At 38.1% G+C, this 27,223-nt stretch overlaps 5 protein-coding genes across 9 annotated transcripts; 3 read left to right on the top strand and 2 right to left on the bottom strand.

The window, feature by feature from the left end:
* The first annotated feature begins 966 nt into the window (after positions 1-966).
* On the top strand, positions 967-6,145 carry LOC113704662 (probable hexosyltransferase MUCI70). 5 transcript variants are annotated; one of them, XM_072056629.1, is made up of 12 exons: positions 968-1,136; positions 1,447-1,495; positions 1,665-1,916; positions 2,291-2,422; positions 3,139-3,497; positions 3,727-3,938; positions 4,031-4,287; positions 4,396-4,574; positions 5,171-5,242; positions 5,438-5,586; positions 5,661-5,816; positions 5,946-6,145. In XM_072056629.1, exons 3-9 carry the CDS (start codon positions 1,706-1,708, stop codon positions 5,219-5,221), a joined length of 1,401 nt encoding a protein of 466 aa, XP_071912730.1. In that variant the 5' UTR covers positions 968-1,136; positions 1,447-1,495; positions 1,665-1,705; the 3' UTR covers positions 5,222-5,242; positions 5,438-5,586; positions 5,661-5,816; positions 5,946-6,145. The 5 variants fall into 5 exon arrangements, with proteins under 5 accessions (XP_071912748.1, XP_071912730.1, XP_027082347.1 ...); XM_027226546.2 differs by having other exon boundaries at positions 5,651-5,978; XM_027226551.2 differs by having other exon boundaries at positions 5,661-5,978.
* A 435-nt stretch (positions 6,146-6,580) lies between these two features.
* Positions 6,581-11,024, top strand: LOC113704654 (uncharacterized). Its single transcript, XM_027226539.2, has 9 exons — positions 6,581-7,013; positions 7,266-7,382; positions 7,585-7,667; positions 9,093-9,176; positions 9,303-9,378; positions 9,462-9,534; positions 9,890-9,963; positions 10,242-10,335; positions 10,557-11,024. Exons 1-9 carry the CDS (start codon positions 6,902-6,904, stop codon positions 10,621-10,623), a joined length of 780 nt encoding a protein of 259 aa, XP_027082340.1. The 5' UTR covers positions 6,581-6,901; the 3' UTR covers positions 10,624-11,024.
* A 1,030-nt stretch (positions 11,025-12,054) lies between these two features.
* LOC113704649 (uncharacterized) lies at positions 12,055-17,991 on the bottom strand. The gene is made up of 2 exons (XM_027226533.2): positions 14,603-17,991; positions 12,055-14,512 (listed from the first exon to the last, which is right to left on the bottom strand). The coding sequence occupies exons 1-2, from the start codon at positions 17,754-17,756 to the stop codon at positions 13,557-13,559; spliced, it is 4,110 nt and encodes a 1,369-aa protein (XP_027082334.1). The 5' UTR covers positions 17,757-17,991; the 3' UTR covers positions 12,055-13,556.
* On the bottom strand, positions 12,254-13,546 carry LOC113694888 (putative late blight resistance protein homolog R1A-3). Its single transcript, XM_027213793.1, has one exon. The coding sequence runs from the start codon at positions 13,544-13,546 to the stop codon at positions 12,254-12,256; it is 1,293 nt and encodes a 430-aa protein (XP_027069594.1).
* A 1,529-nt stretch (positions 17,992-19,520) lies between the features above and the next one.
* On the top strand, positions 19,521-22,084 carry LOC113694879 (protein FAR1-RELATED SEQUENCE 5-like). Its single transcript, XM_027213782.1, has 2 exons — positions 19,521-21,718; positions 21,859-22,084. Exons 1-2 carry the CDS (start codon positions 19,521-19,523, stop codon positions 22,082-22,084), a joined length of 2,424 nt encoding a protein of 807 aa, XP_027069583.1.
* The last annotated feature ends 5,139 nt before the right edge of the window (positions 22,085-27,223 follow it).

The raw sequence follows: 27,223 nt of genomic DNA on the forward strand, positions 1-27,223 counted from the left end.
CTTGACCTCTCACCCCCTACCAAGTACCAACAGCCCAAGAGGCTATTGGCAGGGTATTTCCCATAAATGCTTTGATAGAGTTTGATAGTTGCAAAAAAATTTGGGTCTTAAAATTTTGTAGAGACTAAAGGTGCTATCGAATCGAGTCAAACTCGAGTAGCACCATACCCGAGGTCAAACTCAATCACTATTAGTGTTACTTGAGCTTGAATGAGTATATAAATTTGAGCTCGAATTTGACTCGATATAATGAAAATTAAATTTGAACTTGAGAAACTGCAAGCTTTGTCAAGTTCGAGCTATTTGAGCTCGAGCTCGAGTTTTTCTTCTCTTGTTTTTAATTTTTTACATTTTAGATTTATCAAATTACCATTTTGCCATCTATCACTTTTTTTACTGAACATTACTTCATATAAATTTATTAAAATACGAATCTATAATAGTCATTTCATAATTAGAATATAAATAATATAAATACTCTTCGTTAAGTAATCGAGCACTTACTATTGATGCTCAAACTTGAACTCAGTCAAATCGAATTCGAGCCAAAATTTTGACCAAATTGCTCGCAAGTTACTCGCAAGTGGTCTAGCTCGCCCACACCCCCGATAGAAGTTCATTGATGTACAAATAGCATGTATATGCTACTTTGTATATGTTTCAGTTCTCTATCAATAAATTTTCACAATTTTACTTAAAAAAACATGATAAAATTTCTTTTAATTTAGCTTAAAATATCTAAAGGAATGTAATGTCAAATTTGTTAAAATGCATAACAAGTTTAAGCGCTGGATTGTTCTCTTGATTTACTTCTTTTACACCTCAAACAATAGTATGCAACTATGCATACAATTACCACTATTGAGAAAGAAATATCTGGGACAAAATTATACCAGAACCATGCCATAAGGACTTTGAGTGTAATTACTACGACTAAAGTAAAAGAGAACAGCACTATAAATAGCTGGAAATCCTGCCGGACTCTCAGACAAACCATCTTCAGCGACTATTTGGCAATCAAACTACAAAATTTGAATCATTGAACACCCCATTCTTGACGCTGTAAAAGGATCCGGTAAAGAACAACAATCACCATTAGCTTCTCGAATTATTTATTCTACTCAGCTCACATTCTGGTAAAAATTTGATTTTTTTTATGTTATTCTTCTCTTGGATTTATTGTTTTTTCTTATGCGGCTAATTTATTTTCTGATGAGTAATTTTGATTTTAAGCTTGTACTGCTTCATGGGTATTGTATGGATAGGCTACAAAATCAATAGCTGGAATTCTGTGTATGTATTATGGCCACATTTACTTGTCCTGTAAAATTGAGGGGGAAAAGGGGAGCTTTATTTTAGTTTGATTTGACGTAGCTTTAACACGTTAAAAAAGCAGGTTTTTTTTTCAATGAATGGGTAACAATATGGAACTTTTTTCTTTTACAGAGGAGCTGGTTTTAAAGAACGACAAGGCTGTAAAATGCAGAACTTCAATGTAAACTCCTTTTCTTTATTTTTGATTGCTGATTTTTGGAAATTGAGGTTGTGGATTTGCATTAATTTCAGTTGATATGACATTGTGGGTTTTATTTAGATAATCTTAGTATTAGTATATATGGTGGGCTGATCTTTTGTGTATGGGATTTGAAATTTTTTTTTCCCAGATGAGTTGGTTGAGCAATTGAGGTTTGAGAAATATATTGGAATGGATTTTCATAAGCATAGCAGTGAAGTACTGCCAGAAAGAAGAGTTGCTGTTGATAAATTACAGGGTCAAAGTGACTACAGTTCGCGAAATACTCGCCGAGGGAGGAGGTTTGGTCGTATTTCTGGACGAAGGCTATTGATTTGGGTGTTTTCTCTTGCAGTGCTGTTTTTCATTTATCTGTCTGTTTTCGGCATCCACATGCTACATGGTGAGACTGGAACAATTTTCTCAAAATTTGCTTTCAAAGTTACAATGCCTTTCATTTAAATTGCTTAAAATTTCATCTAAATTTGAGGTACTTGGAGTTCAATATCGTTAAACGTTTGATCCATATTAAACTTATTGGAAAAGATACCTAATGATGCAATCCTTGTTTTTGATGAATGAATCCTGTTAAAGTCTGTCAACCAAGTGGTCATTATCCTGACATTTATAGAAAATAATTTGAAGATCAAAAGTTTTGAGATGTATGTGACTTTCTTTTTCTTTCCTAGAAACTAAATCAGGATTGGACGTGGAAAAAATATGGTAAACTTTTTTTATAAAGATGTTCACAGACATGCCTTGAATTCTGTAATGCAGTGGATTCGAAAGGGGGACCCTCGTCTTTGAGTGAAGTAAAAGGTTCTTTCACACATGTTATTGTCAGGGAAGAGCAAGATAAATCAGCTGGTGATGATGTCTCGAAGCAACCAAGGAAACCCCATAGGGCACGTAAGAGAACTTCAATTTTTCTGTGTATGAATTTTGAGGTTCATCACGTAAGATTGTTTTAATCATTCAGATGTCTAGCCACCTTCTTCTCAGTACGTCTAACTTTTTTGTTTTTGTTGTTCTTTTGGCCTGGTTCTATGATATTCACCCAAATTTTCATCAGCAAAAGTTTACTGAGTAGTTGGACTTAACTAATAATTTCTCTTTCTGTATACTGAAACTTGCTTGCATCTGATAAAGATATTTCACAACCTCTTAAAGCTACTATAATAGAAGTTTGCAAATGAAAATCTATAAAATAAAGAAAATGAAAAGTCAGTGAGTAGTTTTCCATACTTAATCTGCATGGATTATTATGTGACTGTTAATGTATCATCAAAAACTGAATATGGTTAAATAGAACTAACATTTGACATATACCAAACATACTATGTTCTTAATGCGCTGGGCTCAAAGCAGCAGCTTTGATCTTTACTTTCACATCAGTTGTAAAAGTGAAGTGTGAACAGTGCTGAGAATGGGTACAAATACACTGCAAAAGTAGCATAATGATTTCTGTTCATCATCTGTTAGTCACCCGTCATTTGCTGTTCTGTCTATGTGTATTTCTTGTTTGAACTCCTGTTGCTTGCGCTGTGAATCTTTCCATATTTTGCGCTTGTACCATGTTGGTTAATTTTCGTGCCATTGTTCATTACTTCAACTTTATATTTCAGGGTATTTTCCTTGTGAGGTATCATTTTTAGATTCAGTTAATTATTTGATTGAGCCCAAGGACTCTGCGAACATCACCCAATTCTCAGTGCATTATGTTGAAAGAGAGGAGAGACCTTTACACGATGCATCATTAAAACCCAGATTTGGTGGTCATCAAACCCTTCGAGAGAGAAAGGAGTCTTTCTATGCTAGAAATCAGACAATGCATTGTGGTTTTATTAAGGGACCGGTAGGATTTCAAAGCACTGGATTTGATTTGGATGAGGAGGATAAAAAGTATATGAGTAGCTGTAGTGTAGCTGTTTCATCATGCATATTTGGAAGCTCCGATTTCTTGCGAAGGCCAACCAGCAAACTGGTAATATGTGACTCTTCACAATAATCCCAGAATATTCAGCTTTGGAATGACTTTGTTGTTTGCACAATTGGCTTTACACTTTGTACTGGACTGCGCTATTTATACTGGTGTTGCATATGATTTATACCAGTTTACCAGTATAGAATTATGAACTATTAGACACTGGATGAAACTGTCTGCTTTTACCATGTAAACGTCAACATCACCCAGTTCTCATTGTTCATTGCAGATCAGTGATTATTCCAAGAGAAATGTTTGTTTTGTCATGTTTGTTGATGAGCAAACTCTATCCAAACTCTCTGCAGAGGGAAATGTTCCAGATGACAGAGGATATATAGGATTGTGGAAAATTGTAGTTGTGAGAAACTTGCCATACAAGGATATGCGGAAAACTGGAAAGGTGCCAAAGTTTTTGTCACATCGCCTTTTCCCTTCATCTAGGTGAGCCACAAAACATCTATAGTTCTCTGGACCTTCCTTGCCTATTGAAGGCTGGAATAGTGAATTACTCCATTTCTTCTGGCAATCTCTAGATATTCCATATGGCTTGACAGCAAGTTGCGACTTGTGGCTGATCCTATGTTGATCATTGAATACTTTTTGTGGCGAACTGGTTCGGAATATGCAATATCCAATCACTATACTCGACACTGTGTATGGGAGGAGGTACTCCAAAATAAGCGTCTAAATAAGTACAATCCCACTGCAATTGATGAACAGTTCAATTACTATCGGTCCGATGGTCTAGTCAAGTTTGACCAATCAGATCCCAACATCCCTCTTCCAAGCTGTGCGTGCCCTTATTGTCATGTTTCTGCTTCAATTAATGCTTACTCTTTCTTTAAATTCTTTACCATTTGGACAAAATGCTAAATTTGTGTATTCTGTTCTGCTGTAGATGTACCAGAAGGTTCTTTTATTGTAAGAGCCCATACACCAATGTCAAATTTATTCTCTTGCCTTTGGTTCAATGAAGTTGACCGCTTTACATCACGAGACCAATTAAGCTTTGGTTATACTTATTTGAAACTTAAGAGAATGAATCCAGATAGACCTTTCCGCTTATACATGTTTAAGGTGAGATGCCTGCTTCAGCTGTTCCCTTTTTCTCCTCATGGGTGAAGCTGTGGGTCTATTGGAGCCTAATGTTTTAACTAATTTAATTCCGTTTTACCCTTTAGAAGTCTGTATCAATGCTAGAATTTATATCTTGAAGAATATGTTTCTTTCGCCATAATTTGGCCACGTTAATTCTTCTGTTTCTCTGTGTGCTACATTATTTCATTATTTCATTCTTGTTTCCAGATGTAGTTTTGCCTTTGAATGTACTTGAATACACGCGTATGTGCTTTAGTGTGTTTAAATTTCTATTAAGCCTTGGAAACAAAAATGAAATGCTCATCACATCCTTTACAAGGTCATTCAACCCTCACTTAGAACTATAAAACACTGCATCTTACTTGTCAAGCATTATATGTACACGCTTACTAGTGAATTATTTCTCACTGATTGATTTTGTCAATATGTTCCTTTAAGGAGTCTGATTGCTATTGCGATCCCATTTGTTTGGATTGCTTATTGCTACTAATATTACTCTGAGATTGTATGTGTTTTTAATTTAAAGTAAATCGACCAGATACTGTAACTATATAACCTGTAAACTATTCATTCAGGACTGTGAGCGCAGGTCACTGGTAAAGTTGTTTCACCATAGAGAACTCTAACCTCCCCCTGTTCATTGAAAGGTAAGGTGTAGTAACGTATTTCTTGTTTCTTCATCCTCAACCTCTTTTTGATAGTGTCTAAATATAGCAAGTAGTGTGATATGACAATTTGCTTTAAAAGTCAAAAGGTGAAAAATCAAACTTCCACTTTGCTGCAAGTGTGATACTTACTGCAGCTTCTTACAGATTGCGTGTCACTTGAATTTCTGACTCCAGGTCTGTACATATGGTGCTCTTCTGCCGTGAGGTTTTCAAATCAACAAAATACTGCAGTGGAAATGTCTTTGGTCAGAAATTCGGCCTAATTTCATATCCCCTTGGCCATTCATCATCACCCATCTTCTGAGGGGCTGTTTGACTAAATGGTAAACTTTGGTTTCCTATATCTCACTTACTATTACAGAATCATCCCTGATGGTTCGACCCTAGTGTTCTGCAGGTTGTCTGCTCAGTTACACGGCGTTTGGCATGCAGAATAGCCTGGATTTGAATGTTTTGAATCATTTTGATCTCTCATCTAAGCACATATACAACCTCAAGTTTTGGTACTTCTTGTAGGCTTAGCACAATCTCCAGATTTCTCAATTGAATTTTGGTAAATATGATTCAGCTTTGATGGTTTGGTCTCTTACTGGAAAAGTTTCAGTAATTGACTCTTTCCTTGTACATGGATATTACTCTACATTTACTAGAGCAGTAGCAACATTAAAGATCATTACTCCAGGTGCTGGCAATCTTGGAACACTATTACTGGAAATAGTGCAATGAGGCAACCGATGAAGCAGCTACAAGTTTGTTATAATGACACCACACCACACTAAACTGCTCTTAATCACTTCAAAATCTCCTGTCAAAAAATGGAAAAATGATAAGACAAAAGCTTGGTGATAATCACCACAATATCTTGGATGTGTTTGGATGGTATTTTGTTTGTCAACATTTATATGATTACATTACAAACACATTTTTCAACAACATTTTTATTCTTACAATTATTTTTTTTTTATCTCATATACACTGCATCAAAAAAAACTATAGTGTTTTTGGAAAATGTTATTTCAAATAATCTGCTATTCACCTCCATCATTAAGTATTAAAAGACAAGCTAATATATATATATATATATATATATATATATAATTTTAATACTTTTTCTTCTCTTTTTTTTTTCTCAAAAAAAAGATACTTAGTTTTTTCTTTTACTGTGTGTGTTTGTGCTGCAATGTGAAAAAGACTAAGGATTGTAAAGACATTTTAACATTTTCCTTTTTCTTTTAAGTAACTTTTGAAAGATTGCAAACAACTAACAGCCTTGAAACACTACTTCAGGTGTTTAATTGACAAAATTTTCAAATTTTCTTTATAATGCCGGAGTGTTCAAATGGAAGCCAGCAACAGATGCTACACGCTTTTCAAAGACGCGTCTAATTTATACAAGATGCACCACGCTTTCAACAACATACTACTAAAGGCGCAGTTATTGGATTTTAAACATCACTCGTTGAACTGGCCATTGTAATCTACATCAAGCCCAAGGAGTCATTCTTTGTTCTTTCCTATTGCAGATCTAAAGGCGTGTATAATGAGCCAAAGATAATCACGCCTTTAGAATCGGTGCAGTTTTCTCTACTATTTTGATCCTTTCTGCAATTCTTTCATTTCTGAACTTGAAGAATACAAATGGAGGCCTGCAATATCTTCAGAGCTCTCAAGTCCTTCAGTCTCAGGATCCCTCATTCTCGTTCTGTTCGATCTTCGTTTTCACTCCTCCCAATTGCCAAAATTCACACAGGTGAGCAAAGCTCCACTCAAATTGCAATCCCATCTGAAGTAATCCCCGTTTCAAATATAAAAAAGGTTAAAAAAAAAAGAAGAAAAAAATCCAATCTTGGTTGAAATTTGTGAACTTTGTACCATTTGGGAAAGACTAATCTTCTCTTTTTGATTTTTAAGATTGTGGGTTTTACTGCAGTGGTGTTGGCTAATTGGAGTTAAAATTACTGGAAATTTAAGAACCTTTTCTTTTGGATTGGATTTCTGGTAGGAGGAGAAAGATTGGTGAAGAAAGCATATGATGGGTTGCTATTAGACGCTGGGGGTACCCTTTTGCAGCTTCCAAAGCCAGTTGAACAGACTTATGCTGAAATTGGCAAAAAATATGGTTAGTTTATTTTCCTGGTGAAAAATTTCCAATGTTAAACAAGTGATTAGAGGTAAATTATTCAAGAAAGCAGTTTTTTTTTTGGGTTGGCATTTTCTTTCTCTTGAAGGGTTGCCTATGAATTGATTGGTGACTGAAAGCATAGCTGATTATTGGCTTGGTTTTGGTTGCAACTTTCTTGTATGTTATTTGGTGATGACAGGTCTTCAAACTACTCCAGCTGAAATAAAGCAAGGTTTTAAAAGAGCTTTTTCTGCTCCATGGCCTGAAAAACTGCGTTACCAGGTTTGCCACTTTTCACTGCTCAGATAATTGACAACCACTTAATTTTCAAATTTTATTGGAATAACAAGTTGATGGCTTCTTTATTTGATTGATGCAATATTCTCAACTTTTCATTTCTCCAACTATGTGTGGGTTATCTTTCGGTCATTCGCATGTGCTTCTTGTGCTTATATTAGATGAAATTAAGAAATTTATACAGCGGGGTAAACGTCCAAAAGTGAAAACACTGAAATTATGAACTAATACAGTGGGATTTTCTACTTTGTTGTGTAACTAGTTTGCAGGTATCTTGATGTAACAGAAAATGATCTAGGGAAATCTTTTGTTGCTGTAACAACTAATTCTGACTTTACTAGTTGGTCTGCCACTTGACCGCTACTATGGACACCATCAATCGACCAAAATTATGAACCCTACTTATAAAACACAGTAATCCTTAATGCGCTGCATAATCTCGTATTTGCAGCTATGACAACCTCCCCTGATAAATCCCATAGGATCACACTGTACTTCTTGTCCAGCTATGGCTGATTCTGTGTTCCCTTGGCTGATTCAATTTCCCCCTTAACCTGGAGTCCCTGCCCCACAGAAATTTACAGAGATTTAACAAAAAGCTTAGGTTGCACAACATTTCCGAGTAAAACAATGCTTACATTTTGCTTCAGCAATTTACCATGGTGCGTATGATTCTTTGGTTTGTTTAAAGTCTAAACTTGATTTCCCTTTTTTCCCCTAGCAAGTTGCATTATCTAACCATGGGATAATGGTGGACTAGAAAAATTATATTAGAGGAGGGATTGTTGTGCAGTGACCACATGTTCCTCATTATTAATTTGTTACAGCGTTCCAGGACAAATGAGTCAATATGTTTCTGCAGGTGTCGTTTAAAGGGAGTTAAAGTCTTTTTCCCAAAGTAAATGGATAATTCCTAAACCAAAAAGACATCTTTCATGCTGGCAGATATTCGTGTTTTTACATGATTGAAGATAAGTGTCCAAAAATTAATTCATGCATCGCATATTTCAGCATGCTATACTCTTGCTTGCCCTTGAAACTCTTGCTTCCATCATTTTGCTCTAAAATAAGGGGGAAAAGTAGGTGATTGGTCATGGCTCTGCCAATTGTTGTTGATGTCTGCCCATAGTTGAAGTAGTTACATCTATGATGGGAACAACAAAGACAAACAGGTTACCAAAAAGAAGTGTCCTTCCAGATATTTTGCTCGCTTTAGGTTTAGTTCTTAAAGTGAAGCTTGCATGTGCAAACAACCTTTTTTATTTCTCCATCATCATTTTGGCAGTAATTGCACAATATTATCCAATTAACAGAAGATGTTATGTTCCTTGATGCATATATAGTAGCTGTAGTTCCCCACTACAAAGTTTCAACTGTTGGTTTTATTGACAGATGTTACCTAACTGACAGGGTGATGCGAAGCCATTTTGGAAACTTCTTGTTTCTGAGGCCACTGGGTACAACAATGATGATTATTTTGAAGAAGTTTATGAGGTAATAATTTTCTTTGGCTTGAGCTACTTTCAGTATATCCTTAAAAGATTCTTTTATTACTAAGAGATTGGAACAAGTTTAAAAGTCAAAATAATTATCCTTAACTAAACAATACATTTTTATCAGTACTATGCCAACGGTAATGCTTGGCATCTACCAGCTGGAGCCTATGAGACAATATTGGTTCTGAAAGATTCTGGAGGTTATCATCTTTGTCTGTTACTGTGTAATTGACTGTATCTCTTTTCCTTCTCTTTGTTTCTGATTTTCTTCAACATTATACAGTGAAACTGGCTGTCGTGTCAAATTTTGACACTCGCTTGAGGAAGGTATTGAAAGATCTCAATGTATTAGATCTGTAAGTACCCATGTCACACTTTCCTGTTGTTCAATATTCAAAATAACCTGGATAAGTGTGGTTTTAGCTTTCTCTGAATAATGAGGACTAGGTATTCCATGTCCTGGAATGAAAATTCTAGCCTTTAAGAAGTATGACTCAGGAGTAAATGCCTGTGTCATGTAGGATAGTGGAATGTTCTTCATACGTAGAATGACACTCGTATCATTATGGAAACCCCTGCTCACGTGGGGGAAAGTCTCAACTTAGTTTGCCTTTGGCATTTGAGGTAATTTCCAGGCATGTACGGTATGGAATGTGGATAAATTATGTACTTTATTCCACGGTTCATGATCTTTTGCTCTTTTTCAAACAGATTTGATGCTGTCGCCATATCTTCAGAGGTTGGATATGAAAAACCAGATGCACATATCTTTAAATTTGCTCTAGGTATGTGTTCCATACCATCTTAATTCGAACAAAACATGATGGCAGACAATCTACACACACACACACACACACACATATATATATATGGAATTTTCCGATCTCTCTTCTTTATCTGCCTAGTTGCCATAGATTCTGTGATGCAGCAATCCTTGCTTGACTGAGGATCTCCACATCCTTGTTTCATTTAATTCAAAAAATTCATTTGTCTAATACCGAAGCATGTGTTGAAGATGTTTGAAGTGGATATGAGGTATATGTATTGTTTGAGCTTGTTGTAGATCAGATGTCTGTGGAAGCAAGAAGAGCAGTTCATGTTGGAGATGATGAAAAGGCTGATAAAGAAGGAGCTAATGCTGTTGGGATCGACTGCTGGTTAGTTGAAGAATTATCTTAGTGCTTAGACACATCATTTGTTCACCATGACGTCACTCGTACATTTACCATATTTATTACTCAGCAAGATTCACAAAATATTTTCTCGAACGGTTATGATATGTTGTTTATCCAATTATTGTTGTACTTTGAAATTTTGTTCTGGAAGTGAATGGTTGACATATTAGAAGTCTAACAATGCACTAATTCTAAATAAACAGGTTATGGGGCACTGATGTGAAGACATTTTCAGATATACAAAGTCGCTTGCTTCTCACAGAAACATGACTTTCCAAGTATGAAGCAGAGTTAGACCATTTTTTGATGAACCAGAAATGACAGTAAAAGAAAAACCAATCTTCATTCATCCTTGTCCTCCTGACGCTGCATGAAGCAAATCTTGGTTTTTTTCTGACTGAGAGAACAACCTGTTCCACTCTCCTTTGTGTTGACAGGACTCGTGCACATTACTACTTCAGTCTAGATTCTTTCACCTTTAGAGTCCAATGGTTTTAATGTGTCAGTGCTTGCTTTTTAATTAGTTTAGATGTTTTATAAACACGTTTTCAAGCACAAGCAAGATAGCTGTGCAGTTCTTTTATTGTAAAGTTTGTAAAAGATAAGTATATATTAAGTATGAGAAATTATTTGTTTGATTAATAATGTTCTTTCAAATACGTTTGTAACTATATCTTGATGTACTTCAATTTATTTATTTATTTATTTTAACATCGACTAGAAATTGTATGATGCCAACTCCAATAATCTGCAGAAAAGGGATTGATTTATTCTGCTCCAACGCTTTTGGATAGCAAACCTCTGGTAAGATTGAGAGAGACATGACGAGCTTTGGCAAGAGTCTATCCATCTTGTTTCTTACTCTCTACCACCTTTCCCAGCAGACCGTAAAGGGACACAGGGTCCGAATGGTTGTCAGGAAAATTGTTCGGGCCAATTTTGTGCAAAATGCTCAAGATGGAATTTATTTTACACACGGTATGACTCACTTTGCATAACGTGTAACTATGCAACAAAATTTTGTGGGTCTTACATATAGTGTGAAAAACAAAGTATAAGATGCAATTTGAACTTTATATTTTTTTTGGCCATGAACTTTCAGGAATGTTGCTTCTTGCCTCTCCTCCGACGGTAAAGGCACCATTACCCCAGCCGTCCATTCAAAGTAGCAGTCATGATACTCGGCTAAAAGCACAGGATAACACAAAATATGTCCAAGATGGACATGGGTGAGAGGCAGGGCGGTTGCCAGTTCAACTGCCCCTGAACAATGTAAATTTTTTTTTAATATTTTGTAATTTTATGTAAATTTCTTGTACATCCTTATAATAGAGATGTGATATTCTGTTACAATTTATGTGGGTTTCATATGTAATAATTCATCTCTGTTGTTAAGTTTTACAAATAATTCACGTTGAGTTACACCTTGTTTGAAAAATGTTACATCGTTCCGAACAATCACTACTGACAACCGTCCAGGCCCCGCGTCCGATGCACATACCATCACTGCCACGGCCTGTCTCCCATGACACATCACACGAGTAAGCATCAAAAAAAGATTGCATCAATTGTAGGCTCCTGCTTTCCAGTAACGCTAATACGAAACATGGTTTATTCCATATAACTCATTAGGTTAAATTTATATCATGTCAAACAAAGTCCACGTATACTTAAGATGTAAGCATAACCATTCGGCACAAATTTATCAAATAGTAAATTCATTCATAACGGATTTCAAATAGTACATTCCTTCAAAACAGATTTCAACATATACATACAGATTTCAACATATACATGCAATACAGCAACCGAAGAAAAGGGAAAACAGAGTACATCATTCTAAGCAATGCCATACAGTAGATTTTCACACTCGTGTGGTTAATCTTTCATGCTAAACAGATCATCCCTCATAATCTCCATCTGACCATGACAAAGTATCCTCAATTTCTTCTGAGATAAGGATTTTCAGATACTTATTTCCATAGTCTATCTGTTGTTTCTGAATATCTCGAACTACATCTCCGGCAGAGTATAGACATCGATGCACCGCAATCAATTGAAGAGTTAAGGTTTCCCATAAACAGGAAGGGAGCTCTTCCAACTCCTTGCAACCTTCCAAAACCAATTTCTCAAGACTGGGAAAATGAAGTCCTGAGCCTCTCCACGTGACCATGCTCAAGTCTTCCAATTTCAAGAACTTGAGCTCAGGGAAGAATTCCTCTTCGTCCATGCCTTCCATGTCCCATTCGTTTGCTCCATCAGCTTGTCGGAGTAATTTGAGAACCTGAAGATTTGGAAGCTTTGCTATTGTGGCAATAGTTCTAAATGAAAAGTCCTCCACAGTCAGCTTTTTAATATTCAAGGGAAGATGGAATTCAATTAGATGGGAAGCCACTTTACCTAGAACCAGCTTTAGTGATTCTAGTTGACTTAGAGAGTCCATTGCCACAATCATGTTGCTGTCATCAGAAGATTCTTCTGATTGCTGGAGACAGCATTTTAGTTCACGGATATTTGGAAACTTTCCCATCACCTTTTCCATGCTTTGCCCCACATAAAGCTTTACAGTGGAAAAAGTATCTAAACTGTATAAAATGGAGGAATATTCAATGTTGTCATTGGCCAACCTAAGATCAATCAAAGCTCCACATACATGTAGATGTCTCAATTTCTGCATTTTCATCAAAGTATCCAGAAATAACAAAAGACCAACATCAAAATAGTATGTTGTCACAAAAAGAGTTTCCAATTTTGAGAGTTTTTCTAGTGATGATGGAATGTTGTCCTTGAACCAACCTAGAACTGCCAAATACCTCAGCTCCACTAGCAAGCTCAATTCAGTCGGGAAAGCAGAACCTAGACTAATCTGTCCTAGATCCAACACTCTAAGAAGTTTCAAGTGAAAAATGAAGGACAAATGGTCTAACACTTCATGGCTCCCACCACCACGAGAAGAATATAGTAGAGAGCGCATGCGGGGACAAAATATCCTTGATTTCACAAAATGCTTTGGTTGGGAGTAAATGGATAACCGACATAGGTTGTATGGCTCCTCAACTTTATGAAGCACATCATACCCTCGCATAAACTGTAGAAAATTTTGATCTTTGGCTTTTCTCAGACAAAACACATGCAACAAATCATGAATGCGGCATGTCTTGACACCACCAATGGATCTTTGTTGCCCCACCATAACCAAACTTCTATTTATTAGAGCCATTATATAACCTTCTGCTATTTTCTCTAGATTCTGACTCACTCTTCTTCACAAATCCTTCAGCGATCCACAAGAATATCAACCTTTGGACAGAAATTTCTTGATCTTCGCTAAATGCTGCAAAGTAAATAAGACATGGCTTCAAATGTTCAGGTAGATGTATGTAACTGAGCTCTAATATACTCTTGCATTGTTCTGTGGCACCAATCTTCTTGTTTGAATTCAGCCTTTCTGCGACTTCTTCCCAACCAACTTGATCTAGAGTCAAAAGAATACCAGATATGATAACAATTGACAGAGGCAGTCCATTACAGTGTTTTGCTATTTGTCTGGCAAGAACATTTAGTTCTGGAGGATAGCCTTCTTCTCTAGTTAACAATCTCTTCTGTAGTAACTCCCAGCTTTCTTCTTCATCAAGTGGCCTAAGATAGTGAGGTTTACCAATAATCCCATGATGTCGACTAGTTAAAAGAATTCTGCTTCCATTGGTGTCATCTGGAAACGATATTTTCAAAGCATTCCATGCCTCGATGTCCCAAATGTCATCCAAAACTATGAGATACTTCTGTTTCCTCAAGTGGTTACACAATTTGTGAGCCAAATCATCTTCATTCATCTCAGAATATTGAGCCTTTGGGTCAATGCAAGACAACATCCCAAGCAACAAATCCTTCTTGCAATATGTTTGAGAAATACAACACCATGCAAGAATATGGAAATGCGATGTAACTGAAGGATGATGGTAAACTTTTTGTGCCAGAAAAGTCTTACCTAGCCCAGGCATGCCCACAATGGAAATGATGTCCAACTGCATTGATCCTCCAATAAGTTGATCAATAATTGCTTGCTTTTGATCCTTCAGATCTACTACAGCTTTATTCATTGTTGAGATGCTAGCCTGTGATGACACCTGGAGGCATGCTCCACTCAACATGCTCATTTCTGTTTCCAAAGAATTACACAGAATGAAATATCATTAACAAAACCTGGACTGCTATTAATATGATCTTATCAACTATTGTGAGATATTACCTTGAGATGACGCATTTCTCAAATGCTTGGTAGGTGTCTGGGCTTTGATGACGTTCTCATTGCCATCAACCACCAACGTCTTAGCTTTAAGAAGCTGAATTTCTGATGTGACATTATCAAATAACAACAAAGCATAAAATGATATATCTCCAACTCTTAGGGAGTCAATAACAAAATCTGCCTTGTATGCCATTTCCATAACACGGCTCCTAAGAGTTTGGAGCTCTTCATGGTGATTGCATTGCACCCTGTTTTTTGCCAAGAACGATCTTAAGAATAAAAGATCATCTTGCATTGTTTGAAGTTGGAGCTGTTTGTTCTGAACGTACTGCTCCAAATTATTTTCCAAGAATAATCTTAAGAATAACAGATCTTCTTGTGCTCTTTGGGGCTGGAGCTTTTTGCCCTTGTTGTGCTGCTCCATAACACTCTCCCCAGATGGTCCATAGTCTTCTTCATGCCCCGTGGGATGGTCCATAGTCTTCTTCAAGTATGATCTTAAGAAATCAGCTCTATCCTTTGCAAAGGAATATACGGGATCAACTTTACATCTTGCCAGTTCTTTCAATTTTTCTAGGAGAAAATCAATAATCCCCAGCACAGTGGTTGTAGTGAAGTTAAACCTCACCCCTACAGGATGATTTTCCTTTACTTCTGCCTGAATAACCCTAATTCTCTCGAGTAAACAAAAGAGCTTAACATCTATCTCCTCAGCCAAAGCTTCTTGGATGTTGTTCTGATAAAGTGAGAAAATTACAACTCCAGCATCATTCACCACAGCACCAATATGATCCTTGAATCTCCCAGGCAGCCCATCATTCATCTCTTGCTGCGTTTTGAGAATGTTTCTCAAGTATTGGAGTCCCTCATATAGCATCCGCATCTGATGTTTCAGAGATACCATGCAATTGGTAGGACAATTTAGTAGCAACTCCCAAAGATTACCTAGGAGAGAATCTACAAAATCCCCCATGATAAACATATCCGTCTTGGTAGACAGAGACAATGATGATGATTCAGATTCCAAGACATGAATATAAGCCAAACGGACTTGCTGATCAACAGGCTTGATCTTCTCTACTGATTCCAAAACCTCTACTTGCATTCCATCAAACACTTGATTATCATCTCTGAAAAACCAACAAACATAACAAAGATGTGCTGCGGATAGGGCCAAGACTCCACAATGCTGCATAAGTTCGCATTCATGCTTGCTTTGCAACCTGGCAAAGAGAATGAAATTTCTAAGAAATAGTAGCTTCTCATGAAGGGGTTCAAAAAGTTTTTCAAGTTTTGAGTCATAGGATTCACCCCAAACAAGAATGTCCGCAAGATTCTCTAGCAAGGATTGGAAGAATTCCATGAATTCATCTCCTGAAGTAGAACTGGATTCCAATAAGCGATCCAAGATAGAGGGATATGATTTACGTCCCGATTCATACCAGCAAACATCCCCTGGCACAAAGCCTCTTAAATTGCGCTGGATTCTAGACAGAGAAACCGATTGTAACAAGGAATCTGACATCTCGACATACAAATCATTGATTTGTTGCCGAAAATCCTTTAGAGTCTCTGGAAAATCAGAGGCAGCTCTCACCAAGTCACCAGGGGGCAACCCATCGTCTTCTAATCCAAGAATAAGAGAGTAAAACTGATGTGTCTTCTCAAAAACAGAAAATTTTAGGCTATACTGGGAGTGTGTCAATTCCATAGGACACAGAAGAAATGTTTTGACGAGCCTTAACTCCACCTTCAACTTATTGAAACCACGGTCATCCTGGCATATATCACCCTCATGCACCATGTACGAGTGTGGAAGTGACCTTAACAAGTCAACTCTCTCCTTTGCAAAATAAATTGGATCAACTTTACAGCTTGCTAGTTCCTTCACCTTTTCTAGTATAAGATCTACAAGCCCCACCTCATTCGTTGTAGTAAAGTTAAACCTTAGTGGCACAGGAAATTCATGCTCAGCTTTTTCCTTGTAACGCATAATTTCCTTCAGTAAAGAAGACATCTTCACATCCAGTGCCTCGGCCAAAGCTTCTTGAATTTGGTTCTGATAAAGAGAGAAAATAACAACCCCAGCATCACAGACTATACCTCCCAGATGACGCAAGGTGATCCAATTGTGTAGCCTATCATATGCATGACTCTGCTTCTTGAGTATGATTCTCAAGAATCGGAGTCCTTCATAGAGTATTCGCATTTGATGCTTGAGAGATACCATGAACCAGGCAGCAGGATTTAGTATTAACTCTGTAAGATTACCTCCCAGAGAATGTAAAAAATTCCACAAGATAGACGCTTTCGTCTTGGTGAACAGATTGAGTGATGATGTAGCAGATTTTAAGACCTCGATATAAGCCAAACGGGTCCAGTCATTAACTGGGTTCATCTTCTCGATTGTATCAGAAATCTCTGAATGCATTTTATCGAACACCTTATCGTCATCTCTGGAAAACCAACAAATACAACACAGGCGAGCTGCAGATAGGGCGACAACTCCATAATGTTCCATGAGTTTGCGCTCGGGCTTGCCCTGGGACCTGACAAAGACAACGAAATCTCTAAGGAAAACAAACTTCTTATGGAGGGGGTCTAACAGTTGTTCAAGCGCAGAATCACAGGCTCTACCCCACCAGAGAATATCCACAAGACTGTCTTGCAATGAGTCCAAGAATATCATCAATTCATCATCCGGAGGAGCACCGGATCGCAATAAGAAATCCAACAATTCCACGTACACTTCACTGATCTGTTGACTGAACTTCTTCAGAATTTCTCGAAAAGTAGAGGCTGGTCCAGCCAAGTCTCTGGTGAGCAATCCATCATTCTCTAATCTAACAAGAAGAGAGTAAAACTGCTGCCCATTTTCATGAACAGAATCTTCCACGCTACTGCAAGAATATCCCAGTTTCCTCGCACACAGAAGGAATGTTTTCACTAGCCTTAGCTCCACCATCAGCTTGTTCAGACCATGGTCATCCTTGCGGCAATCAACCTGGAGCACCCGAAACTTGAGCTTATCCAAGATTGCATCAGTGCAAGTCATCCAGTCCATCTGCTCTCCTCTATCATTATTCTCAGGTTTCTCTCTCATTCCTTTATCAGATTTCTTCTGATGCCGGAAGTAACTAGTGATTCTTTTCATCTCTACCTCTCGGCAATCTTGCTTGTAAGTTTTCAGATTTGTTCTCCCCTGTAGTCTGGTTTTCAACTTCTGCTTCTGTTTTATGCTAAGTTTGCGAGTAGAAAGGAAAAGAAGAGAAAAGTTAAATTGCTAGAGAAAAGAAATGAAGAGAAAGTAATAGTAGAAGAGACTGTTTGGGAGTTTTGGAAAGAGGGGGGAATGTTTTTGGACATAAAAGTTATTAAAAATTTATTCCACAGCTTTTTAAGGATATATTGGACATTTTATAAAAAACAAACAAGCTTCTAGCGATTTTCTCTCGTTCTGGTGGGATGATTATGTAGTGGAGACAGTACGGATGTCCCCAGCAAGGGAAAAGCAACGGTTTGGGAGGATGTGGTGTGTAATGAGCCACCGAAGTAGCATTAATTGTAATTGTCAGCATGTGCTGTGTCATTTCCATTCATAGTATCGGTTGCTTACCGGTTTGGAAGTGAGTGAGGTGGCATCCATGGGACCTGTGAATGCTTAGTGGCGGGTCGAGGTGGCAACAGGTAATTCAAATATTTCAAATGAATCAGCACCGGGACTGTTTTGCAAACTAAAAGTACAAATACTCCTGGACTTGAGTAAATTGCTTTGGAGGACAATGGCTAGGGACATTCGTGCAAGGTTTACGTTTAGCGGGAAATATATGCATAGTAGTGGGCCATGTTTGTTAGCAAGTCATTTAAAAACTGAATGCACCCTCCAGGCTCCAAGCAAGCATAGGCATTAAACCCTACCTTTGCCGCTGCCAAGAGGGAAAAAAATGGCTTAGCAGCTTGGCGGGGAGCTGTGGAGAATTAAGTCCAGAACGGATTCGACGAAGATAGAGTTACAAACGATATTAGTGTTGGTGTCGACGGCGTGCAAGGTAATATGGTATTGTAATAGGAAATTGTAAGGAGATTGGCATAACTCAAGCCTGGCGAAAATGATTGTACATGACGCTAAAGATCTAAGTATAATAACTATGGAATGTTAGATGGGTAATCATTGTTAGTGTCAAAATTTCGTATTTGTAGTAAAATCGGGTTATGGGAAACAGCTTTATTTGGGGAGAATTGCAGGGCATGTGTTTATAGTTGGCATGTGTGTAGAAATAATGAGTGTAGCCAATCGATTATGGGATGTAAATGAAATTCATTGCATAATGAAGAAGAAACTAAATGGCGCATAAATTAAATTAGTCCGAAGTTTAACGTAGTCATACATATGTGGAAAGGAGTTGTGAACATGCGAAGAAAGGGGAAAAATTGTGTGTTATTATTTAAATTGTGGAAAAAGGGCAATAAATGAAAGAGAAGGAAAAAGTATTAGTTGAATAGGTAAAGGCAATTGAGATAGGAAGTTAGTGGGTAAATTTTGGAGGACAAAGGATGGGCTAGTTGATGCAACAGTTAATGTGAAGGGCAGGTGAGGATAATGAAAACATATGGACAACGATACAGACATAGCAAACAGACGTATGAATGCTACAATGGCGCTTTTTAAAGGCATTGTTTGGGCGGCTGCCATTTCAAGTCAAAGGTAATTTGTGAAATACCAACATCCGGGCCAAAGAGGTGTAAAAGTAATAAAAATACTTCATTACTTTTTTTGTGTTGCAGTTAGTTTTACTTTTGATTAAAGCTAAAAATTGAGACGTTATGTATATATATTTGAGTTGTCTTGTAACGAATGAGATGATTGAATAAATGGTGCGAAATTATGACACTGTAATTGTAATTGTTTAGGAATACAATGGAAAGTTGGGAAGATGAGATTGGCAGAAGGCACGTCGTTGATCTTAACGAGGAGGTAGACGAGGAGTCAGATGACTGTGAGTACGTGAACCCAAGTAGAATACAGGCAGAAGAGGATGTGGAAGAAGAACCCAATAAAGAAGGGAACGATGAAGAAGTGTATGAGGTTGTCCAAAACATGAGCCAATATGATGTGATGACAATGCAGTTTGAAACTGTCAAAGATGCAGAGTGTTTCTATTTGAACTACGGCAAAGCAACCGGGTTTGGGATTAGAAGGGGTTACAAGAAAAAGCATCCAGATGGCTATGTGAGGTACAGGGCCTGGTTGTGCAACCGTGAGGGCAAGAGAGATGGCAAGCATATTGAACGGCAGGATCGACAGAGAGAGCCAAAGGCTATGACTCGGGTAAACTGCAAAGCATGCTTAAAGATTAGGTATGAATTGAAAATAAAGAAGTATGTAGTGTCAGGATTCATAAGCGAGCATACGCACAGACTTGCAAGCCCTGAGAGTGTCGCTTTCATGAGGTCCCATCGTCGTGTCTCTGATGGTGCTTATGCCCAGGCTCACACACTGAGAAGGATTGGTGTGGGTGCAAGTCAAATAGTTAAACTGTTTGCATTGCAAGCTGGTGGGTATGGGAACATAGGATTTACGCCTAAAGACCTTTACAATAAGCTACATAGGAAGCGGATGGAGGAGATTGCCGGAGGTGATGCCGAAGCTGCAATTGCATACATGGCAGGTAAGAATGACGGTGACCTGAATTTTTATTTCAAATATCTGCTGAATGACGAAGGTCGGTTGATTAGGCTATTCTGGGCTGATTCACGTAGTCGTGATGACTACCGGTGCTTTGGTGATGTGTTAGTTTTTGATAGCACGTATAATACAAATGGGTATGACTTTCCACTTGTGGTTTTCTGTGGAGTAAACAATCACTATTCGACGTGCATTTTTGGTTGTGCCTTACTGGTCCGAGAAGGAGACGATGCTTATGAATGGGCTATAACGACGTTTTTAGAGGGTATGAATGACAAGAAACCATGCTCCGTTGTAACTGATGGGGATAAATCAATGAGAAAGGCAATTCAAAAGTTGCTGCCTAGTGCCCGACATAGGTTGTGTAGTTGGCACCTGGAGTGTAATGCTAACACAAACGTTAAGAACAAGGCGTTTCTCGATGCATTTAAGGGATGCATGTTCATGAATTGCACGCCTGACCAGTTCGAGTTGAAATGGGCAGAGATAGTGAAAAAATTCGACTTGACCTCCAATGCTTGGGTTCAGAAAATGCACCGAAGAAAAGAATTGTGGGCAATGGCATACTTGCGGGGCAGTTTCTTTGCTGGGATGCGGAGCACCCAGAGGTGTGAAAAAATGAATCATGTATTGAAGATGTATTTGACACCAAAATTGAAATTGTATGAGCACATTCGATCATTCGAAATTTGCATTGCATGGCTGAGACATGAGGAGAGTAGAAACAGAAACCAAACAGAGCACACAGATTTACTTCCAGCAACGAAAATGAACTCCCTCGAGAGGCATGCAGCTGAATTATACACGAGAAAGACATTTTTAATGGTTAGGGAAGAAATGAAAATGCAAGGCATGTACTGTAGGTACAATGGGATTGACGATGGGGTCCAATGCATCCATTTTCTTCAGCACTCTTACTTGAAGGTTGAGTATAGAGTTCAATACAACAGGTTTAGTGGGGAGATGAGATGCTCATGCTTGAAAATGGAAACCCAGGGCCTACCATGCTGTCATATGTTTCGAATAATGCTGTTTGAACACTTGGATAAGATTCCAGAAAATTGTATATTAAAGAGATGGACCCGTAAGGCGAAGGAGTGTTTGATGTTACAGGATGATACTTCAAATGGTAGCATAAGGTTGACCGAGATGGCCAGGTACGCGAAGCTTATTTCTGGATGCAATAACTTGTGTTTCCATGCGGCCAAAACATTGGAGGGATTCCGACGCATAGAGGATATGATTACAACTGAGATAGTCCACGTGAAAGAAGTGCAATTGAGAGCTGAAAAACTTCCCATTCAATCGATAACTCCTGCTATGTCGAAGAAATTTGGTGTCCTTGACCCACCCTCTGATAGGCAGGCAAAAGGCGCAGTTGCGAAGGGAAAACGGAGACATGAGGAGCATAGAATGTGCGGCAACTGCAGGTTATATCTACACTCCTTGACTGAGATTATTAAAGTATAGGGGTATGGACGCTTGATGATTTTTAGGATATTTTCATATTACGTTACTTATGAAGTTTCATAACCCAAACGTAACAGTTTTTTGATGTCGCATGAATCAGGGCAAGGGATGGACACAATAGAAGGTCATGCAAGATGCCAAGGCAGCCGGCAGTGTTGTCCCCAGTTGAGGCTTCTCTTGAGGCAGGACTTAATAGCGATGATGATAATCGTGGGTCACAATTTAGCTCTGAACAGGCACTGAATCTTAGCTCACATGGGTGTGAACAGCAAGCACACAGATTGCCAAGGATGACTGCTGGATGGCCTAGCCTAAATAATGTATAACTCTAACCCTCGTCAACATATGAATTTTGGTAATGTAACATGTCTTGCACTCATTATTGATTTAAATAAATTTTTTACAAGAATGGATGGGGTACCTCACCCAGCAGCGTCGTAGGGATGATGGAAGGGCAGGAAAGTAGTAGGTTTTGCAGTACTCAGGTATATGTTGGCAAGTACCCAATTGTTGGGCACTATTTTATTTTTTCTGCAACTGTAAAACTAATGCGTACTAACTTCACGGTGGACATTCCAGGAATGCCACGGATCCTCGAGCTCGTACGGACGTGGCTCTTTGGTGGGAATGGACTTCGATCTAGCCGAATGGTGATTTGGTTGAATGATTACTACATTAAGCTAGGGGCTTAATAGGGTTTGATAGAGTTATATTAGAAGCTTGTTTTGTTTTATGTTTTGGTGGTAATCGATTAAGAGTCGCGGGAGATGTACCCTAAACCTAACTCCTTAGTGATTGTGTCATGCGATTTCATGCATTCGGTAGATTTAGCCACAGGTATGAAAGGCAAATTTTGAAATAGCTTAACAATTATTCTCGTGAATTTAGGATAGAGTTATCCATACATATATGTATGCACTGCATGAAGGCTAATATCACTCATTTGTCAAGGCTCTCAAGTGCAAAATCCCGTAATAGATCGTGCTTAACCATATTTGATACCAAATTAATTATAGAAAAGAAACGTTGAAAGCCAACATAGAAGAAGTTAAAATTAATTTACAATATCACAATTATCGCACCACAATGACAAAATCAGGTAGCCCATAGCCATAGACATCCAACTTGCCTATTCATTCAATCGATCTTCCACTTCGTAATAACATCCTTCAGTGATATAGGGCCTATCGATATTGAGGACTCTCCTTCTGTGCTTTCCATGGCATCTTGCTGAGATTTGCCCACAGTCACTTGATCCGGAGGCTTGGTGGTGGAGGGTGCAACAACCTCCATTACTTTTGACTTTGCATGTATGGGACTGATCACTTTATTTAGGGCCTTGGCCGCAGTAGGGGAGGAGGAGCAGGGTGCTGGAGATGATGTCCAGGACGTTGAAGATGATGCACGCGAAGATTGCGAGGAGTGGGTGGAAGGTGAAATGTTTTCATCAGGACGACCACGTGCAACAACAACTGGTCTATTCTTATATCTAGCGAAAGCTTCGTCTGCCTGTTTACGCGTTGGGTAGGACTTGTAAAGGTTTCCGCTGAAGCCGTTTATGGATGCATGACAATCCTCCCATTCTGTGAAGATCCCAGTCTGCCTACCAGCGAAGACGACATAACATTTTGTCATGTTTGCTGAAGACGGTTGCGTCCCTGGCCGGTGGAGGGCTTGAGGTGCAAGTCAAATATCAAGGTGGAAAAATGCAGGCAGAGTTCTATTGTGGATTCTTTGCTATGAGGAACCCGAACTACTTTAAAGTGCGAAAAGCATCGCGGACTCGTAGAGCAAGTCAAATTCGATTTATAAACAGTGAATGGCTCTTGGAATACACGACTTTCGTGTCAATGATCGGTATGGCCAACCATGTTTGCGTCTGCCATAAGTAAGCTAGGGATCAGAGGATGTCCTAGTGGGTACACGCATCGAAACTAATGTCGGTTGAACCCTAAGTATCCTAGTTTCTTTCGTCATGAACTAGGCCCTTTGGCGAACTTTTATTTTTTAATAAAATCTACATCCTTAACCTATGCATTTTTTGGGGTTTATATGTCAATTCAGGAAACAACACTAATATATGTGAGCGTATATATATATATATGTGTGTGTGTGTGTCTGTATAATATATATTATATGTTATATACAATTTATAATTTAATAAAAATAATAATTGAGACATGTATATACATACTTAAATTTTAAGAATAGTATAGAATACATGAAAAAATATATTAATTAAAATCGTTGCCCCTTTTGTTTTGTTTTTTTGTGTTAGGTTTTCTAGAGGTTTGGTACTTCTTCTGGATTCTGGTAACTCTATTGGGGTGAATTCTTACATTGTGATGAAAAAAAAAATGATTCTACAACGAGGGCGTATTGTGAATGATTTTCTGGAATTGGGGTCTTCACATTCTCAGAATACGAGCTCATTGAGCTCGCATTTTGAGAATGCGAGCTCAGTGAGAGCTCAACATCCGAATGCGAGTTCAGTGAGCTCGAATGCGAGCTCGCACTGATCCGAGCTCGGATCACAAGGTGCCCAGAAACATCCGACCACGGATGAAAGATCCGAGCTCGGATCCAGTTCAACCCACATAGATCCGAGGGCTCGTCTGTGTTTCTGTTCAAACTGATCCGAGCCCTCTCGGATCCTAGAACTTAGCGCCCGATCCGAGCTCGGATCGGTTCGCGAATATAGTAGGATCCGAGCTCGGATTCGTGAGACCTAAGATAGATCCGAAAACTTGTACCAACAGTTGCAAGTGTGTTGGAAAATTTGAGGGCTAAGAAAGCTAAACGTGTTTCTAGAATGTGAGGACTAAGAGGGCTAAACGTGTTTGTAATTCAATTAAGTTATTTGTTTGCAAATGCTTTTTTTTAATATGTTGTTGCTACACTTTCTGTTAAATCTTGGTGTCTACTGTTAATATGTTGTTGCTACACTTTTTGTTGAATCTTGGTGTCTGCTGGACTTAATGATTAGCTACTTATGTACCTTATTTTGTTTTGTAAAAATTGGTTATGAACTTCTGGACAGCTATATTGTCAAATGAATCCAAAGTTCAGTGGTGTGAGCCCATGTTAAGTAAGTCATACGAATTTGGTTCAATGCTTGGTTCAATGCTTCAGAATTTGGTTCCATGCTTGAGGCATCTTGGAAATTGGCTTTTGATGTGTGCTTTTTTGCTTTAGAACTTAGTCTGAACCTTTACTGCTCCTTATTTGTCTATACTTGAACTCTTGCCGCATAGCTATAATGGTAGTTAAATTAAGGGATAATTTCAGAGTAATGTGGTACATGTTTACAAGCAAGCAGGTTAAAATCCCGCCTGCATAATAACACTGAAACCCGCAAGCGGGATTCTGTGTTTTTTCTATTTCAAGGTTAGCTCGCATGCGGGTTAATGTTATATTTGAGCGCGAGAAGAAAAAATTGGTAATTAGACTCTTTGGGCATTATAAGTAAATATTTAAATTAATGGCAGTTTTATTACACCAATATTATTGTATTATCATTATTATGATTATTGTATTATTTCTTATGCAAATATAACATTTAATTATTTAAATTTGATTTTATTTTTACAATTTATAAAATTTTTATCACTTATATAATATTTTTAAAACCCTAATACATCTAAATTTGATTTTATTTTTCAAATTTATAAGATTTTTATTTAAAAAAATGGGATACGGATAAGATATCCGGTTGGTTCGATTTGCATAGGTGCATATGAGAATATCCGAATACTCTTTAAACCCGCATGCGGGTTTAAGGAGATTATGGCAACTCTCTGACACACTAGTTCCCTAGCTCTTAAAAAAGGAAAAAAAAAAATTTGAGAAGAGCTCGCATCCGTGGAATGCGAGCTCAATAACCAGAGCTCGCATTCCACGAATGCGAGCTCTTGTAAGCTCGCATTTGTGAAATGCGAGCTCAATGAGCTCGCATTTCACAAATGCGAAGACCCCCTGACGGAAATTAAACCTAAAATCACCATTTTTGTAGAATTTTTTTAAAATTCATCACAAAGTTGGAAATTTCTCCATCTTCCACACATATCTGCATGCGAAATTAACTGTGATACCTAGAGTATGCAAACCAGGGAACAAAGCAGTGATGGGCCCTTACTGCTAGCAAAAGATAGACATTGAGGAGTGGAGCAATGGATCTGGTTCTGGTGATGTTGATCGAATGCTTCGACTGTTGACTACCAGAAGCTACGGTTGTCTGCGAAAGCAGTGTGTCTCTGGACTACAGAATGAGTACAAGCGTTGACTTGATCGCTGAACATGGCCGTTCATTGCAGAGCACAAGACTTCACACACGCGAAATGTGTGATTCAACGAGGGAAAAAGATTGCTGGGAGACTTTGTATTCTAACTTTCTTGGATTTGAGCTACTGTAGTAAAATTGGTCCGCATGCTTTGGAGGCCATGCCACAATTTTGACAAAAGTCATGCGTGCACAAGAGTTCAGATGGGATGTGGCATGATGAAAAAAGCCTAGCACTGCGGTTCTATGAAGGATGTGTTGGAACGTAAGATGTCTGCTTGTTGGATGTATGATGGTATGTTTGTCTTGTGAACTATGCATTCCTAGCTAGGTCCAGAACCACCTATATATTTGTTTTCTAATTCAAAAAAACTCTCTGACTACATTGATGCACGTGCGTGCTTAACATGAGTATCAGGTGCTTATTTCGCAAGTAAAAAAATTAATTTTTGTATAATACTCATTGTGTGTTAATCAAGCAAATAATTTTTGTTCAGGAGAGCAGTGTCCTATATGTGAAAATTATATGTTCCAGTTAAAATTTAAAGCCTAAATTGCAATTTTTCAACATGTTATATTTAATGGTCCATTTTTTGAATCCTTTAAAATATCAGCCGTCTCTCAACATAGACAGAAACATGGCTAATTAATGTCTGGCCCATGGCTACTCCAAACAGATACGACATAATGAAAAATAACATGCATGCTATAAGTCCTTCACTAGTTTTCCCATGCACCAATATAAACAACCCCAAAAAAGGCTAAAACATCCCCATAATCCATCCCATCCTGTTCCAGTTAAAACCTCTGAAGCACAAAAAATCCAAAAGTTGATGCACTTAGCGACTCATTCCACTTCAAGTGAACTGGATATTTTCCAACCCTGGTACCCCCATTACAGCCGTGGTCCTCACGGTATTTTCTGTTGCAACAAATAGCTCCACAGCAAGACGCATCCGATCTGATTGGGAATTAAACTGGATAAAAGGAAGAGGAAGAAGTCAAGCAAGAAGTGAGTCAAACAGGTACAATAGTAGCATGGAAACACTGCCAAACCTGAAAATCAATGCCTTCCTGCATCTCCTGACTATTTTCCATATACTTCATGACATACACACCACAATCAAAGCTGTAGTATAGGAAAACGAATAAGCAAAAACCAGTAATAAGTCATGTAGAGTGTGGA

The sequence above is a fragment of the Coffea arabica genome, chromosome 1e (assembly GCF_036785885.1).
Source record: "Coffea arabica cultivar ET-39 chromosome 1e, Coffea Arabica ET-39 HiFi, whole genome shotgun sequence".
Taxonomy (NCBI): Eukaryota; Viridiplantae; Streptophyta; class Magnoliopsida; order Gentianales; family Rubiaceae; genus Coffea; species Coffea arabica.

Excerpts from the sequence above, each read along its gene's own strand:
- LOC113694879 (XM_027213782.1), top strand. The coding sequence starts at position 19,521 with ATGGAAAGTTGGGAAGATGAGATTGGCAGAAGGCACGTCGTTGATCTT. Across the intron at positions 21,719-21,858 it reads AGAATGTGCGGCAACTGCAG|GGCAAGGGATGGACACAATA; the intron begins GTTATATCTACA and ends CGCATGAATCAG.
- LOC113694888 (XM_027213793.1), bottom strand. The coding sequence starts at position 13,546 with ATGGTGGGGCAACAAAGATCCATTGGTGGTGTCAAGACATGCCGCATT.
- LOC113704649 (XM_027226533.2), bottom strand. The coding sequence starts at position 17,756 with ATGAAAAGAATCACTAGTTACTTCCGGCATCAGAAGAAATCTGATAAA. Across the intron at positions 14,513-14,602 it reads GAGAAATGCGTCATCTCAAG|AAATGAGCATGTTGAGTGGA; the intron begins GTAATATCTCAC and ends CTTTGGAAACAG.
- LOC113704662 (XM_072056629.1), top strand. The coding sequence starts at position 1,706 with ATGGATTTTCATAAGCATAGCAGTGAAGTACTGCCAGAAAGAAGAGTT. Across the intron at positions 1,917-2,290 it reads CGGCATCCACATGCTACATG|TGGATTCGAAAGGGGGACCC; the intron begins GTGAGACTGGAA and ends TCTGTAATGCAG. Across the intron at positions 3,939-4,030 it reads CGCCTTTTCCCTTCATCTAG|ATATTCCATATGGCTTGACA; the intron begins GTGAGCCACAAA and ends GGCAATCTCTAG.
- LOC113704654 (XM_027226539.2), top strand. The coding sequence starts at position 6,902 with ATGGAGGCCTGCAATATCTTCAGAGCTCTCAAGTCCTTCAGTCTCAGG. Across the intron at positions 9,964-10,241 it reads TATCTTTAAATTTGCTCTAG|ATCAGATGTCTGTGGAAGCA; the intron begins GTATGTGTTCCA and ends AGCTTGTTGTAG. Across the intron at positions 10,336-10,556 it reads GCTGTTGGGATCGACTGCTG|GTTATGGGGCACTGATGTGA; the intron begins GTTAGTTGAAGA and ends CTAAATAAACAG.